This window comes from Diabrotica virgifera, chromosome 9 (assembly GCF_917563875.1).
Source record: "Diabrotica virgifera virgifera chromosome 9, PGI_DIABVI_V3a".
Taxonomy (NCBI): domain Eukaryota; kingdom Metazoa; phylum Arthropoda; class Insecta; order Coleoptera; family Chrysomelidae; genus Diabrotica; species Diabrotica virgifera.
The window spans coordinates 27,755,575-27,770,402 of record NC_065451.1 but is presented as its reverse complement, the minus strand read 5'-3'; the positions used below and the strand labels follow the sequence as shown (position 1 = coordinate 27,770,402).

General features: G+C 31.9%; 1 protein-coding gene across 3 annotated transcripts in view; it reads right to left on the bottom strand.

The window, feature by feature from the left end:
• LOC114328037 (roquin-1) overlaps positions 1 to 14,828 on the bottom strand; it is a 143,279-nt gene that overhangs the window by 28,766 nt on the left and 99,685 nt on the right. For all 3 annotated transcript variants that reach the window (XM_028276778.2, XM_028276776.2, XM_028276779.2), the window contains one exon: positions 9,574 to 9,907. In XM_028276778.2, the coding sequence (XP_028132579.1) occupies positions 9,574 to 9,907 (334 nt within the window). The remainder of the gene's footprint in view (positions 1 to 9,573; positions 9,908 to 14,828) is intronic.

The window sequence follows — 14,828 nt, the reverse complement described above, 5'->3', positions numbered from 1 at the left end:
CGCTCGGATTGATCAAATCCTTTTAAAAACCATGAATAAAATTTAGTCTGTATTATCTGACAGATTTTTTTTTACTTCACAGATACAAATATTAAAAAAATCTATCTATATAAATGTGTGGGTCGGCACTGCCGACCCTAACCGGCCGCCACTGATCTGTAGTCCAGAAAGCCACTGCGCATCCGCTAGAAAAAATATTCTGATTCGGATTTTTTGCACAATCTTACTCAAAAAGGGCCCCTTTTAACAAATTTGCATGTTGCCAGGTCCAAAAGTGGGTCAAAATTTTTTTTAAACGCTTTTTTTTTGTTTTTTCCCTAAAATTATGTTTTTTGCATCGAACAAAGTTTTTTTAGGTTTTTTGGGTTATTTCAAACAGAAAAGGTCTGTAGTGACTTTTCTCTTAAGTTGATAGTTTTTGATATATAAGCCATTAAAAATTTAAAAATTGCGAAATCGGCCATTTTTAACCCTCAGAAACTATGCGAAAATTTCGATGTTGCCAAGGTAAGAAGATATTCTTTGAACATCGATTGATGAAATCCCGAAGAGTTTTTTTGCAATACAATATCGAAAACTCCTTTGTTTTTTAATTGCCAATCAAGGGAACTTGATTGGCAACCGTTGCATGTATATGTAACATGCGTAAATATATGTGCGGAAAAATATTTCGATTATATTTTTTTTCACCATCTTGCTTGAAAATATCCCCTCTTAACAAATTTGTATGTTGCCAGGATCAAAAAGTCAAAAATTTTTTTAAACGTTTGTTTTTTGTTTTTTCCTAAAACTAATTTCTTTGCATCGGACAAATTTTTTTAGGTTTTTTGGATCATTTATTACATATATTATCACATATATTTACGCATGTTACACATACATGCAACGGTTACCAATCAAGCGCCCGCTTGATTGGCAATTAAAAAACAAAGGGGTTTTCGATATTGTATTGCAAAAAACACTTCGGGATTTCATTAATCGATGTTCAAAGAATATCTTCTTACCTTGGCAACATCGAAATTCAGCTCAGTTTTTCACATAGTCTCTGAGCGTTAAAATTGGCCGATTTGGCAATTTTTAATCGCTTCTATGTCAAAAACTATCAACTTTAGAGAAAAGTCACTACAGACCTTTTCTGTTTGAAATGATCCAAAAAACCTAAAAAAACTTTGTTCGATGCAAAAAAAAAATAATTTAAGGAAAAAAAAACGTTTAAAAAAATTCTGACCCACTTTTGGACCTGGCAACATGCAAACTTGTTAAAAGGGGTGCTTTTTGAGTAAGATTGTGCAAAAAATCCGAATCGGAATGCGCAGTGGCTTTCTGGACTACTGCTAGTTTTCACAATCATAAACGTATCAGGATGACACGCTCCACAATTAAAACTTCCCCTGTTCCAGTGTTCCCATACATCAAAGTTTGTCCGACTAGACACCGTTAATCTATTAACAAATTTTCAGCTTGCTATTAATCAACTTTTTTTGGTACGCGGGATCCAGGCCTATTATGAAATTATTTAATGACGGAATTTGTGGTAATCTTTCAAATCTAATTGACGTTGTTTGGAGAATGCAGCCTAGTTTTATCTATAGAAACGACGCAGTTTACGATTTTCTCTGGGTTTTTTGTTGTTATTATCAACAGTTTAGAAATTTATTATACCTACATTATATCTGTACGAAATTTGAAACCTTTGACAATCTTATTGTAGATACAGTGGAACCCCGATAAGTCGGCCCCCGATAACCCGGAAGTCCGGCTAATCCGGACCGATTTTCATCAGATAGACATTTTGATTATCAATATTTTGTATTTTTCAATTTAATTGTGGCTTATTTCCAATCAAAATAGTTAACTATCAGACAAACCTTTCAACAATAAAAATGTATGTAATATAATATTTGAGAGATAATGTGTATGTGTGTAATTTGAACTATACGATATTAAAAATTACTCATAGCACACGCCGCAGAAACAACAGCCAGAAACAACAGCCACCTGTCTGTAGTATCTATTCCTTTTTATTTCAAACTGTCAGCATTGTTTAGGAAAGACTATTTAAAAAATTCTTTTATAAACAATGGTCTTTAGTATGTATTGTGTGTCTTGTATTGTTCGCTTCCATTTGCTTACGTTTGGGTTTGGTGTTTTTTTAGTAATTTTAATGAGTAGGTACTGTGCATATTTATAAATATATTTCATGTTATTTCAATTCTAACGGAGTTTATCTGTAAGTATACCGTATTTTATTAATTTTTACCATATTCTCCGGCTATCTCGGATTTTCGATAACCCGGATCGGTCGCGGTCCCGATTAATCCGAGTTATCGAGGTTCCACTGTATTTATTTTCTGTCTTTTGTTCATATTCTTGTGTCTCCAAATATTATTTAATTTGCTTAAAGGCCTTTTCTCTTGGGTTATTCTTTCTTTATAGTCCAAGTAATGAAGCTTAAAATAGGACAAAACCTCGCAATTTTTACAGAATGGATCAGTTTGCTTGAAAATTTGAGAATAAGTAGTGGATAGTCCAAGGATCAAAATCTGTATGAGGCCGAAAGGCGCTTTTAGCATGTGGGTGGTTGCCACCCAATCTCGGTGGTGGAAATTTTTTATTGTATTCTGACTGCAAAAGTTAGTAAAAACATTCATTCTAAGCAAAAACCTTATATACATTTTTTTGATAAAATTAATAGTTTTCGATTTATTCGCTTTCGAAAGTGTTAGTTTTATATCGAAAAAATCAATGTTTTTATTCAGTTTTCTGCTAATAACTCAAAAAGTTTTTGTTTTATCAAAACAACTTTGTTTAACAAAAATGTACCTTTTGAAAAAATAAACTAAACAGTTTTTTTTATTTTATTTAAGACCAATAGTAACTGAGCTTTACTTAATTATATAATGTTAGCTCTTCTTTGTCAAATGCTAAATATTGTAGTTTCAAACTCACAAGACGGGAAAACTGTGCATTTTTCGAGGACAACTTGTTCAAACAAATTTAAAGTATTTAAAAATATCTATCTACAGAAATAAAAAAGTCTCTAGCTCAAAACTTAAGTGACTTATTATGAAAAGAATATCAGTTCCTATTTTTTTCAGCGAAAAAGTGATCGGAAACTTCCCCCTACTTACCACCCTAATTAAAATTAGTTATTGACCTTATTCGGTCTTCTATATTTATGTATTATTAATAGGTATGTAATTAAATGTTTGACCGGCTTAGAATTATTAGTTTAAAAAAAATGGGGTTAAAAGCAAATAACGAGTTTTTGTAGTTTGTTGGTAAAGATGCCCTTTTCTTCAAAATAGAAAGATTAGCATCAGAGATACGAAAAAATATTTAAATATACAGTTGTAGCTTATTTAATTCCCAAGAAAGGGGTTAGCAAACATTTTTTCTATGGCAAAAATTGAGTGAGCTATTGACAATTAAAATTTGTAATAACATGCAAAAACCACCTTTACCAGCCATTTTACAGTCATCTCTTTTTGCGACTGAGGATTTAAAAGGATTTAATATTAATAGTCTTATAGATCCTGTAGAAACCTACAAAATTCTTTTTTACCAAACTTTCTAGGATAAAAAATAAAAAAGTTACGGTTAAAAAATCAATATATTTTTTTGAAAAAAAAAAGGAGAAATCCAATTGAAAGCATACTAAAATAAGTTAGCGGTGTTTTTAGTCATTTGTCTTATTCATGCTTCTTTACTTATGTATTAGTAATAGATTCCAGAAGTTTCACTGGCTTAGAATGATTAGTTTTTAAAAAAGTGGAGTTAAAAGCGAATAACAAATTTTTGTAGTTTGGTAAAAAATGCCATTTTCTTCAGAATAGAAAGATTAGCATCAGATATACGAAAAAATGTTTAAATATGAAATTGTAGGTTATTTAATTCCCAAGACCATGGTTTGAAAAAAAATTTTCTACTGCAAAAATTGAGTGAATCATAAATTAGTATAATATCAAAAAATAATTGATTTTTTCGATATAAAACTAACACTTTTGATAGCGAATAAATCGAAAAATATTAATTTTATCAAAAAAATGTATAGAACATTTTTTGCTTAAAATGAATGTTTTTATCAACTTTTGCGGTCAAAATATAATAAAAAATTTCCACCCCCATGGTAAAAGCGCCTTACAACATCATATAGATTTTGATCCTTGGACTATCCACTAATTATTCTAAAATTTTCAAGCAAATCGATCCATTTAGTAAAAATTGCGAGGTGAAAAGCTTCGGTTCCTGGACTCCTCTACTTGTTGGTCCCTTCTACAAATTATATTTTGTACTCCTGAGCACCTGGTACCCAAACGGGCCTAATCTCTCGGAGTTTTGTGGAAATTCGATACCAAATCAGTGCAAAGTCATTACTCGGAGGTTTTGGGATCGCTGAACACGAATAACATGTCAGCGATGGTCTCCGAGACATCTGGTGCCAAGGAAGGACTCGTTTCCTGAAGTTTTATGGAAATTCGATACAAAAACAGTTCGTCTTGAGCCCCAGGTGCTCGGATACTTTCGCCAACATGGTTATTCGTATTCAACTACCCCAAAAACCCCCTCGGTAATGACCTTGCACTGATTTTCTATCTAATTTTCACAAAAAATACGCCCTTGGCACCAGATGCCTCTGAGACTATCGTCGTCATGATATTCGCATTCAGCAACCCCAATAACTCCGGAGTAGTAACATTGAACTCATTTCCGTCAATGACTTCCGAATTACAAATTTACTATTTTTCACCACTTCCAAATGTACTTTGGAAAATGCCTTTTCCTTATTTAATTATGCAATTTTTATTTAGACATCATCATTTTTGTTCACAAAGCTTTCTAAGGCTTTTACAAATAAAATGCAACAGATTTCATTGAGATTCATTCAAGTGCAAAAAATTAGTAGGTTTTGGGTTTTTTGTAGTCAGTTTTATAATAAACTTTAATATAAATTAAATTTTTAAAAATTATAATTAATCTGCAATATAAACCAAATTAAGCAAGTAATAAACACATTTTCAAAGCAAACATTTTTTATGTTATCACATGAAAATTTTATTGCTTTGTTATTAATTTAATAATCTATTTATTTTCGCATTAAGATTACTTGAAAAGGTCAAAGTGCGATTCGACACAATATTTGTCGAATTAAAAACACATTTTTGTATTGTCTCTAAATCAGCAAATAAAACATTTACAGTTGAGTCCACGAGTCTTTACCCGTGCGTCATTAATACCTCGCGAGATAAAACACATATTTGATAACTCAAATTTTAATCCGTAATAGAAGCAGTCTACTTAGTGTCACTTACTGTTGCCTTTAGTAAATTTTAATTTCCGACTATCATCGACTTATTTCTTATGCTTTAATTAAATGATGACGCACGGGTAAAGATTCAGGGACTCAACTGTATGTCCAGTTGCACCAACAAATAAACGATTGATTTGGATTGCCTGTTTATTTTAAAATATAATTGTCAAAAAACTGTCAAATTAAAAATAGAAATTTTAACGATTCTCCTAAAAAATATTAATGTTGTTCTGAAGCTATTTCCTTGTGGCATTTTTATAATTAAGTATTTTCTATGGGAAATAAGCCACAATTTTACTAAAAAAATGAATTTATTAACGTTTCGAAGCAAAAAATTCTTCTAATAATTTATTTAATCTTAATAATGCCATTTATATTGGCAATTCAGACGTATATTATACATTTTAAAGTAGAAGACTTTAAAATGATATCGCCAATATTTATGAGTTGCGTTCCTGGGACGACTTTACTAAAAGATAGTTTATTCGATTACATGAAATCAATCCCAACTCAAGAATATCCGTCGCAAAAAAATCATAGCAAAACTCATCTTTAAATATTATAATAAGATATTATGTCAATTGGTGATTTTATTGTGGTATCCAAATGACCCTTTACGTGAATGCATTCACCTATGAATGATGTATCTTGGTCGTCTTTATTTTGTATCAGATTTTTAGTCTCTTTAATAATTTCTTCATTGCTTATAGTCGGAGAGATAGAAGCGGATTTTGTGCGTGATAAGTAATATGGAAAAACTATACGGGGATATGTTGAATTAGTTGTGTACATGACTTTCACCAACTACCGGAAACCAGAGTTGGGGCCGAGGGTAGTTATAAGGGGTCAAAGTCGCGGATTTTATAATTTTTTTTATGACGCTCATGATCGAGATAGCGCACCAAAATTTGGGAAAAAGTAGGTCATGACGTAACTAAGTAAAATCTCTAGGGGCGGAACGCTGCGTGGCCGACAAAGAGGTGGGGGTAGGGGTGAATATAAAAAATATAAAGGGTTTTTTGCGACGTTCGTGATTGAGATAGTGGACTAAAATTTGGAAATAAGTAGATCATGACATTACTAAGTAAAATCCCCAGAGCCAGAAACCAGAGTTGGGGGCGAGGGTAGTTATAAGGGGTCGAAGTCGCCGTTTTTATTATTTTTTTTTGTGACGCTCATGATCGAGAGAGTGCACCAAAATTTGGGAATAAGTAGGTCATGACGTAATTAAGTAAAATCTCCAGACGTGGCACGCTGCGTGGCCGACAAAGGGGTGGGGCAGGGGTGAATACAAAAAATATAAGGGTTTCTTTTGCGACGTTCGTGATTTAGAGAGTGTACCAAAATTTGGGAATAAGTAGACCATGACATAGTCAAGTAAAATCCTCAGAGCCGGAAACCAGAGTTGGGCATGAGGGTAGTTATAAGCGGTCAAAATCGCCGTTTTTATTATTTTTTTTTGTGGCGCTCATGATCGAGATGGTGCACCAAAATTTGGGAATAAGTAGGTCATGAGGTAACTAAATATAATCTCCAGGGGCGGAACGCTGCGTGGCTGATAAAGGGGTGGGGGTAGGTGTGAATATAAAAGATATAAGGGGTTTTATGAGACGTGCTAGATTGTGATAGTGCACCAAAATTTGGGAATAAGTAGACCATGACTTAGCTAAGTAAAATCCCCAGAACCGGAAACCAGAGTTGGGGATGAGGGTAGTTTTAAGGGGTCAAAGTCGCAGTGTGTCAATTTTGGTCCATTATCTCAATCACGAACGTCGCAAAAAACCCTTTATATTTTTTATATTCACCCCTACCCCCACCTCTTTGTCGGCCACGCAGCGTGCCGCCCCTAGAGATTTTACTTAGTTACGTCATGACCTACTTTTTCCCAAATTTTGGTGCGCTATCTCGATCATGAGCGTCATAAAAAAAATAATAAAATCCGCGACTTTGACCCCTTATAACTACCCTCGGCCCCAACTCTGGTTTCCGGCCGTTGGTGAAAGTCATGTACACAACTAATTCAACATATCCCCGTATAGTTTTTCCATATTACTTATCACGCACAAAATCCGCTCCCAGCTCTTAGACTATTAATTTTGGCAAATCTGTTAATAACACGAAAACGTTGATAAATAAGTCAATAAGATTCCAGACGTCTATTCAGGTCTCTTATCAGAGTGTCGATTATAATATAGAATGTGTGGATTTTCATCTCATCGCTAGCTGAAAAGTTTAGTTCATCATCGGCCTCCTCGTCAAATTGAATTTTTCTTTTTCTCTTTCTTGTTTCTTTATATGTTTTATTTGGGCACAATTTTTTGGCTTCCTTGCAGTAAAGTAATTTGAAAGAGTTTCATACTCTTAAATGACCGAAGGAAGATCCATAATTTTTATATACAAATATTTATTGTACAGTATTTTTGCCGCCCTCTCATAATGTGCCGCCCTAGGCAACTGCCTATATTGCCTAATGGATAAAGTGGCCCTGCTTACCACCATACTATAGTATGCTTGTGTCTTGGTAGTAAACAACCTGTGGAAAGCAATGGAAACTCACTGAGTAAATATCACATACATAAATGCCTTAAAATCACTTTACGAAGACAATGAATATAAAATAAAAGTTGGGCAAAATTACCCCGAACAATTTAAATTCGATAAAGGACTTCGACAAGGTTGTTACCTGTCACCAACCTTATTTATTTAAACTTTATACACTTGGATGAAACACTAAAAAACTGGAACAAGAAATGTGAGCAGATGGGAGTACAAATTGACGATAACTATATCCATGGTCTTTTGTTTGCCGATGGTCAAATACTTTTAGCAGAAGAGAAATACGACATCGTACAGTCTACATGATAAAAACAAGGAAGAAGAATTTGGTAGCTGGGGTTTGGCAGTTAATTATGATAAAACACAATGTATGGTCATTGAAAATACCGCAAAAGACTGGGCATAAGAAAAAGCTGAAAAAAGAAAAATTAACTAACGTATATAAGTACCAACAACTCAATCATATAGAACTGGAAATTATGACTCTTTATAATAAAATTGCAAATTTAGGAAAAACATCATTATATCATGGATAAAGGGACACGCAGGCATTAGGGGTAACGAAATAGTAGACAGGCTAGCCAAATCCGCCCTAGAAATAGGCGAAGAACTTCCCATGAACTTACTACCCATTTCGGATATTGCTATTATTAGTAGACGACACCAAAAAGAAAATTGGCAAAGGTATTATCGAAACACGAGAACTGGTAGTAATTACAAACAAATGCGACCTGAAATTCCCATTAAAAGATGGTTTCATTCTGTATCAAATCGCCATTTCATAAGAGTTATAAATAGATTGAGATGTAATCATGCTCTTACCCCCCTTCATATGTACAGTCTGGGTCTCACAGAGTCACCTAACTGTGAGTGTGGAAAAGAAGGTAATCTACTACATATTCTCCTCGAATGTTCACATCAATCAGTAAATATAAACAAATTTTATGATAATCTTAATATATTAAAAATTCCACTTCCCGTCTACCTGAACAATTTGATTTTTTCTGAAGAGATTAATATATTAAAAACAATTTACGAACATATCAAAAATTGTAAATATAGATTGTAGCAATAAAATTTACCCTGTATTTAAGAAATTTTATTAAAACAAAGCAGGCATGTTTGTTAAAACAAAACAAACATGTTTGTTTTGTTGTTATTTTGTTTTAAATCCTGTAGATTTAAGTAATTATTGTATATTATAATTGAAAAAAGAAAAGAACAAAAAAAAAGAGAAAAAGAAAAGAAAAAAAGAACAAAAAAAAATAAAAAATGCAAAAAAAAACAGAAAAATAAAAAATGCAAAAAAAAAACTAAGAAGATGTAAACCTCCGCGAGGATGAATCGGGTTTACGTCTTAGCGTAGTAAAAAAAAACAATTTATAAAAAATAACAATAAAAAAAATTAATAAAAAAAACAAATTAACAAAATAAAAAAAAAATGCAAAAAAAATACAAAAAAAAATAAAAATTTAGAAAAAAAAAATGAACAACCAAAACAGAGTATTATTTAGATAATAATTGTAGATAATAATGTTAGTTTGTTATGTATTTAGAGTTAGAAATACAGAAAAAATTCCTCTGATTGAAAAATCAAATTTGTTTGTTTTTAAAATAACAAAATATCTGGCTAATTGGCTCGGCCAAGGCCATCAAATTCACTCAAAAAAAAAAAAAAAAAAACAGAAAAATGATCATCTACTTACCAGGACTAGGATCAATCGCAGCCAACAAATCCAAATGGTTCCTCAACACCGACAACTTCCCGGGATCCCCCGTTCTCTGTAAAGCAATCACCAATTCCTGCACGGATTGAGCGAAGCTCTGTGGAGTCTGAAGTTTGTCGATGATGCTCTGCATATGCGATTTATGCGCGGTGTCTCCGTATAGTAGAGCCGACCATTGGTCCGGGGCAATTCTTAATCCTGCTTCGGTTGCTATTTGAACGATCTGGGCGTCGTGTTCTCGACGGAGGGCGTCGTACGTTCGGAATTCTTCTTTGAGTTGCATCAACGAGGAATCCCCTTCCCTTTTCGAAACCTGTTCCGAAAGAGGAAAAAATTAATAAAAAATCAGGATAGCAAACACAGCTTACAATAAAAAATACAATGTGGACATCTAGACCAGGGCGCATCTGTAAAAATATTAGTACATTTGGACGTTGAGAGGTGACTCAAATTTTTTGCAGAAATTGCTTGAAAATAGCTCAAATAATAATATTTGAGTTATCCTCCCTCTCAAAAAGGTCCGGAACATTGTTTAAATAATCAAAATGTCAAAAAATGAAGGGAAAATTCGATTTTTTTCTTCGTTTTTTGAATATAACTTTAAAACTATTCATTTCCGAGAAAAGTTGTACTGACATAAAAGTTGCGTAATTAAATTTCCTACAATATAGAATTGGTTAAAAATTTAAAAAATAGTCACCCTAGTTGCAAAACAGCAATAATTGCGAAAAAACCATACAAAAACAAATATTTGCATTTTACGTTTTTCAACCATTTATGCTACACTTAGGACCTTCATATTTCACCCAAAAAAGCTTTATGATACACTAAAACAATACTGTAAATTTCATTAAGATCGGTTCAATATAATTTGCAAAATAAATTTTGCAATCCAGCTTTCGCAAAAAAATCCATTTTTTCAAAATGTTACAGGACTGAAAATAAAGCAGATAGCAAGTTAAATTTTTTTTTGCATATAGAAGTGTACTGTACATTTCATTTGCAATTTGCAAAATTAAAATCGATAAACTACCACGGCGTCAGGAATTTTTTTAAATAAACATTAATTATGGGTGCTACGCTCAGGACAGCGGATAGTTTGCCCTGATTGGGCATTCCAACGACCTTTGATAATGATTGATACATTTTAATTTCTATTACATTTCGATATAAATAAATAAATTTGTTTATTGCAAAATAAAAACACATACTCTATCCTTTGAAATAACTTTTTTTAGCAAAAACTTTCTTTGTTAATATATTTTAACTTAGAGAATAAAAGTTTATTATTTTTGAACATATGCAATTGTTTAAACAATATTTCACAAACAATAATACAATTAGTTTGATTTTTATGGAATTAAAATATTAAAATACAACAAAATATAGAGTAAGAAAATAATATATTAGATAAAGATTTGAAGAAATTTTGGAGGAAATCAACTTGTGTGAATCGAACACCGCTGTCCTGCGCGTAGCACCAAAGATTAATGTTTATTTAAAAAATTTCCTGACGCCGTGGTAATTAATCGATTTTAATTTTGCAAATTAAAAAAGGAAAGGTACAGTACACTTCTATAAGCAAAAAAAAAATTCAACTTACTATCTGCTTTATTTTCAGTCCTGCAAGATTAAAAAAAAATGATTTTTTTTGGCGAAAGCTGGATTGCAAAATTTATTTTGCAAAATCTATTAAACCGATCTTAATGAAATTTACAGTGTTATTTTACTATATCATAAAGTTTTTCTGGGTAAAATATGAAGGTCCTAAGTTTAGCATAAATGGTTGAAAAACGTAAAATGCGAATACTTGTTTTTGTATGGTTTTTTTTCGCAATTATTGCTATTTTGCAACAAGGATGACTATTTTTTAAATTTATAACCAATTTTATATTGTAGGAAATTTAATTACGCAACTTTTATGTTAGTACAACTTTTCTCAGAAATGAACAGTTTTAAAGTTATAATCAGAAAACCAATAAAAAAATCAAATTTTTCCTTCATATTTTGACATTTTGATTATTTAAACAATGTTCCGGACCATTTTGAGTGGGAGGATAACTCAAATATTATTATTTGAGTTATTTTCAAGCAATTTCTGCAAAAAAATTTGAGTCACCTCTCAACGTCCATCTCAAAACAGATGCGCCCTGAACTAAAAGATAGATAGGTTTTATTTATTACTCCCAATCATATTATTATTCAATCAAGGTACCATCACTTTTAACCCCTCAATACGGTGATGCACCCGTGTGCATCATGCTTGACTGTCACACTGACATTCACACAGGTGCCTCATGAGCTTGCGTTCGCCATATACGGCGGTGCAGACGTCTGCATCATATTTAAGGTATTTTTGTTCGATCCAAATGTTCATATTCAAATCTAGAGGTGGAAATAATTAATTGTATTCGTATATAGGTGAGACTTCCGTACGATGGTCCGTACCGAAGGGGTTAACCTTTTCATTTTTTTTACTGTTGAAAATAAGGATGATTTACAGTAGTTGTTCCAACGGATCATGGCACAAACGTAATTATTGATTTACAAATAAGTTTAATCAAAACATTAATAGTCCATTCTTTCACGGTTTTTGCTCTAAATTTTAAAGAACCGCTTGGATTGACATGAAATTTGGCATACGCATAGCTTACATGTCAAAGAAAAAAAGTGATATTGTGCCGACGTGTGCTTTTGCCCTGGGGGTGACTTTCACCCCCTCTTGGGGGTGAAAAAATATATGTCCAAAACAACTCCGGAAATGGGTAAACTGACTAATTTTAAATAACTTTTGTTCTATGGAGCTTTTTCGCCAAGTCAACACTTTTCGAGTTATTTGCGAGTCAATATGTTCATTTTTCAACAAAATAACCACATTTTTAGACGGTTTTTCGCAAATAACTCAAAAAGTAAGTATTTTGTCGAAAAAACCGTTCTTAGCAAAAATATAGCCTATAAAAAAGTAAAAAAAAATGGTGTACGCGTTAGGTCTCTGGATCTCGTAGAACCAGAGTTATAGCCAATGAAATATAGATTCATATTCACCAAATTTCAAATAGAATATTTCGACGTGAAATATCAAAAAAATTAAGCACTTTTTGGGGAAAACCCATTTTAACTTTTTTAAAGTATTTAAAAAAAGCTTTATTTCTGTTTTTACGAAAAGTTTCTAGCATTAAATTTAAGCAAGTTACGCTCAAAATAAAGTTGGTCCCTTTTGTTTTTGCAAAAAAAAAAATCGGGAAGACCACCCCCTAATTAGCAACTTAAATGAAATTAATCGTTGCCGCTCCATAAATTATTTTACTTATATTGTGTTTATATGATCTGTAAGTTTCATCGATTCAAAGTGTTTATTTTTGAAAAAATTTGGTTTCAAAGTAAAATTTTTAAAAATTTAAATTTTGAAAAATATGCTTTTTTTCAAAATAACTTAAAAATTGTTAGAGATACCAAAAGTCTCGAAATACAAAAAAAGTCAGATTTGCTTTTCTGAATATCATGTATTTTTTTGTTTTTCTGTTAGACAAAAATTGATCAAGATTTGGTGTTTCTAAATTTGCATACATTCGTGATCAGTGACTCGTTCAACCCCTTTTAACTACAGCCGTTTCAATAATAAGGACTTTGAACCGATGAAACTTACAGATCATATAAACAATATATACACGAGTCAAGAAACTTGTGAAGTCGTTACGATTAAGTTCATTTAAGATACTAATTAGGGGGTGATTTTCTCGATTTTTTTACCAAAACCAAAAGGGACTAACTTTATTTTGAGCGTAACTTGTTTAATTTTGATGCTAGAATTTTTTTTGATAAAACAAAAATGAAGCTTTTTTTAAACATTTTAAATAAGTTTAAATGAGTTTTCCCCGAAATGTGCTTCATTTTTGGTTATTTCACGTTAAAGTATTCCACTTGGAATTTGACGAATATGAACCTATATTTCATTAGCTATAACTCTGCGTCTACTAAATAAAAAAACGTGATATATTCACTATTTTTTTAAATTTTTTATAGGCTATATTTTTGCTAAGAATGCTTTTTCGACAAAATACTTACAATTTAAGTTATTTGCGAAAAACCGTCTAAAAGCGTGGTTATTTTGTTGAAAAAATGAACATATTCACTGCCAAATAACTCGAAAAGTGAAAAAACTCTATAGAACAAAAGTTACTTTAAATTAGCCAGTTTACCCATTTCCTGACTTTGTTTGGACGAATATTTTTTAACCCCCAAGAGGGGGTGAAAACCACCCCCAGGGCAAAAGCACATATCGGCACGATATCACTTTTTTTCTTTGACTTGTTAACTGTGTGTATGCCAAATTTCATGTCAATCCAAGCGGTTCTTTAAAAATTTAAAGGTTTTGCAATATTTTACCGTTAATGAATGGACTATAAGTGAAAACGAATTTTTAGTAAATGGCTATTATTGTGAAATTATATTATACAACAACTGTATATACTCTACAAATTATGTTTGATCAAATAGACAAAAATATTTATTTCTAATTGATACAATTATAAATTTAATACTTGAGCTGATAAAAAGCAAATAAAAAATGTTAAAATAATGAAAGAGTATTGGTTTAATAATGTAAACCGTATGAAACATCACAGAACTTTATGTGGAGCTTGAAGAAAATGCCCTAATACAAGCATCTAAACTTGCAAAACTCGGCATACCGATAAGTGATAACTGAGGAGGAGGAAATATGGAAAAGGATAATGCTTGCTAGCAAAGCATACTTCTCTGTCACAGGTGTTTGGATGCAAAGAAATAGGGAAGTAAAGTTTAAAATATATAAAACCGTCATACGACCAATAGCAACATACGGGCAGAAACATGGATCATCAGAGCCGGATTTAAGGCAGTGGGGGCCCCTGGGCAGAATTGGTGTGGGACCCTACCTCCTACCATTAAAAAATTGTTGTTATAACTATGGTATACAGCCAAGCATAGAGTTTTCCCTTTTAAAAATTAAAAAAATGTTGATCTACATTTATAAATATATTTTTAAATAATAAAAAATACAAGAGGTGTAACATGTTACCGTAAAATATTTAAAATAAATATTGTAAAATGTATGGTTAAAGTCTGGGTATTATTTAGATTTTTGAATTGAAAATTCCTTAACTATGTCTGACATATCTGTTTAGTTCCTTTAAGACATCGTGTTTAATGCTCATTATAGAGAGATGAAACGCTCTTGGCCCATCATAGATCGA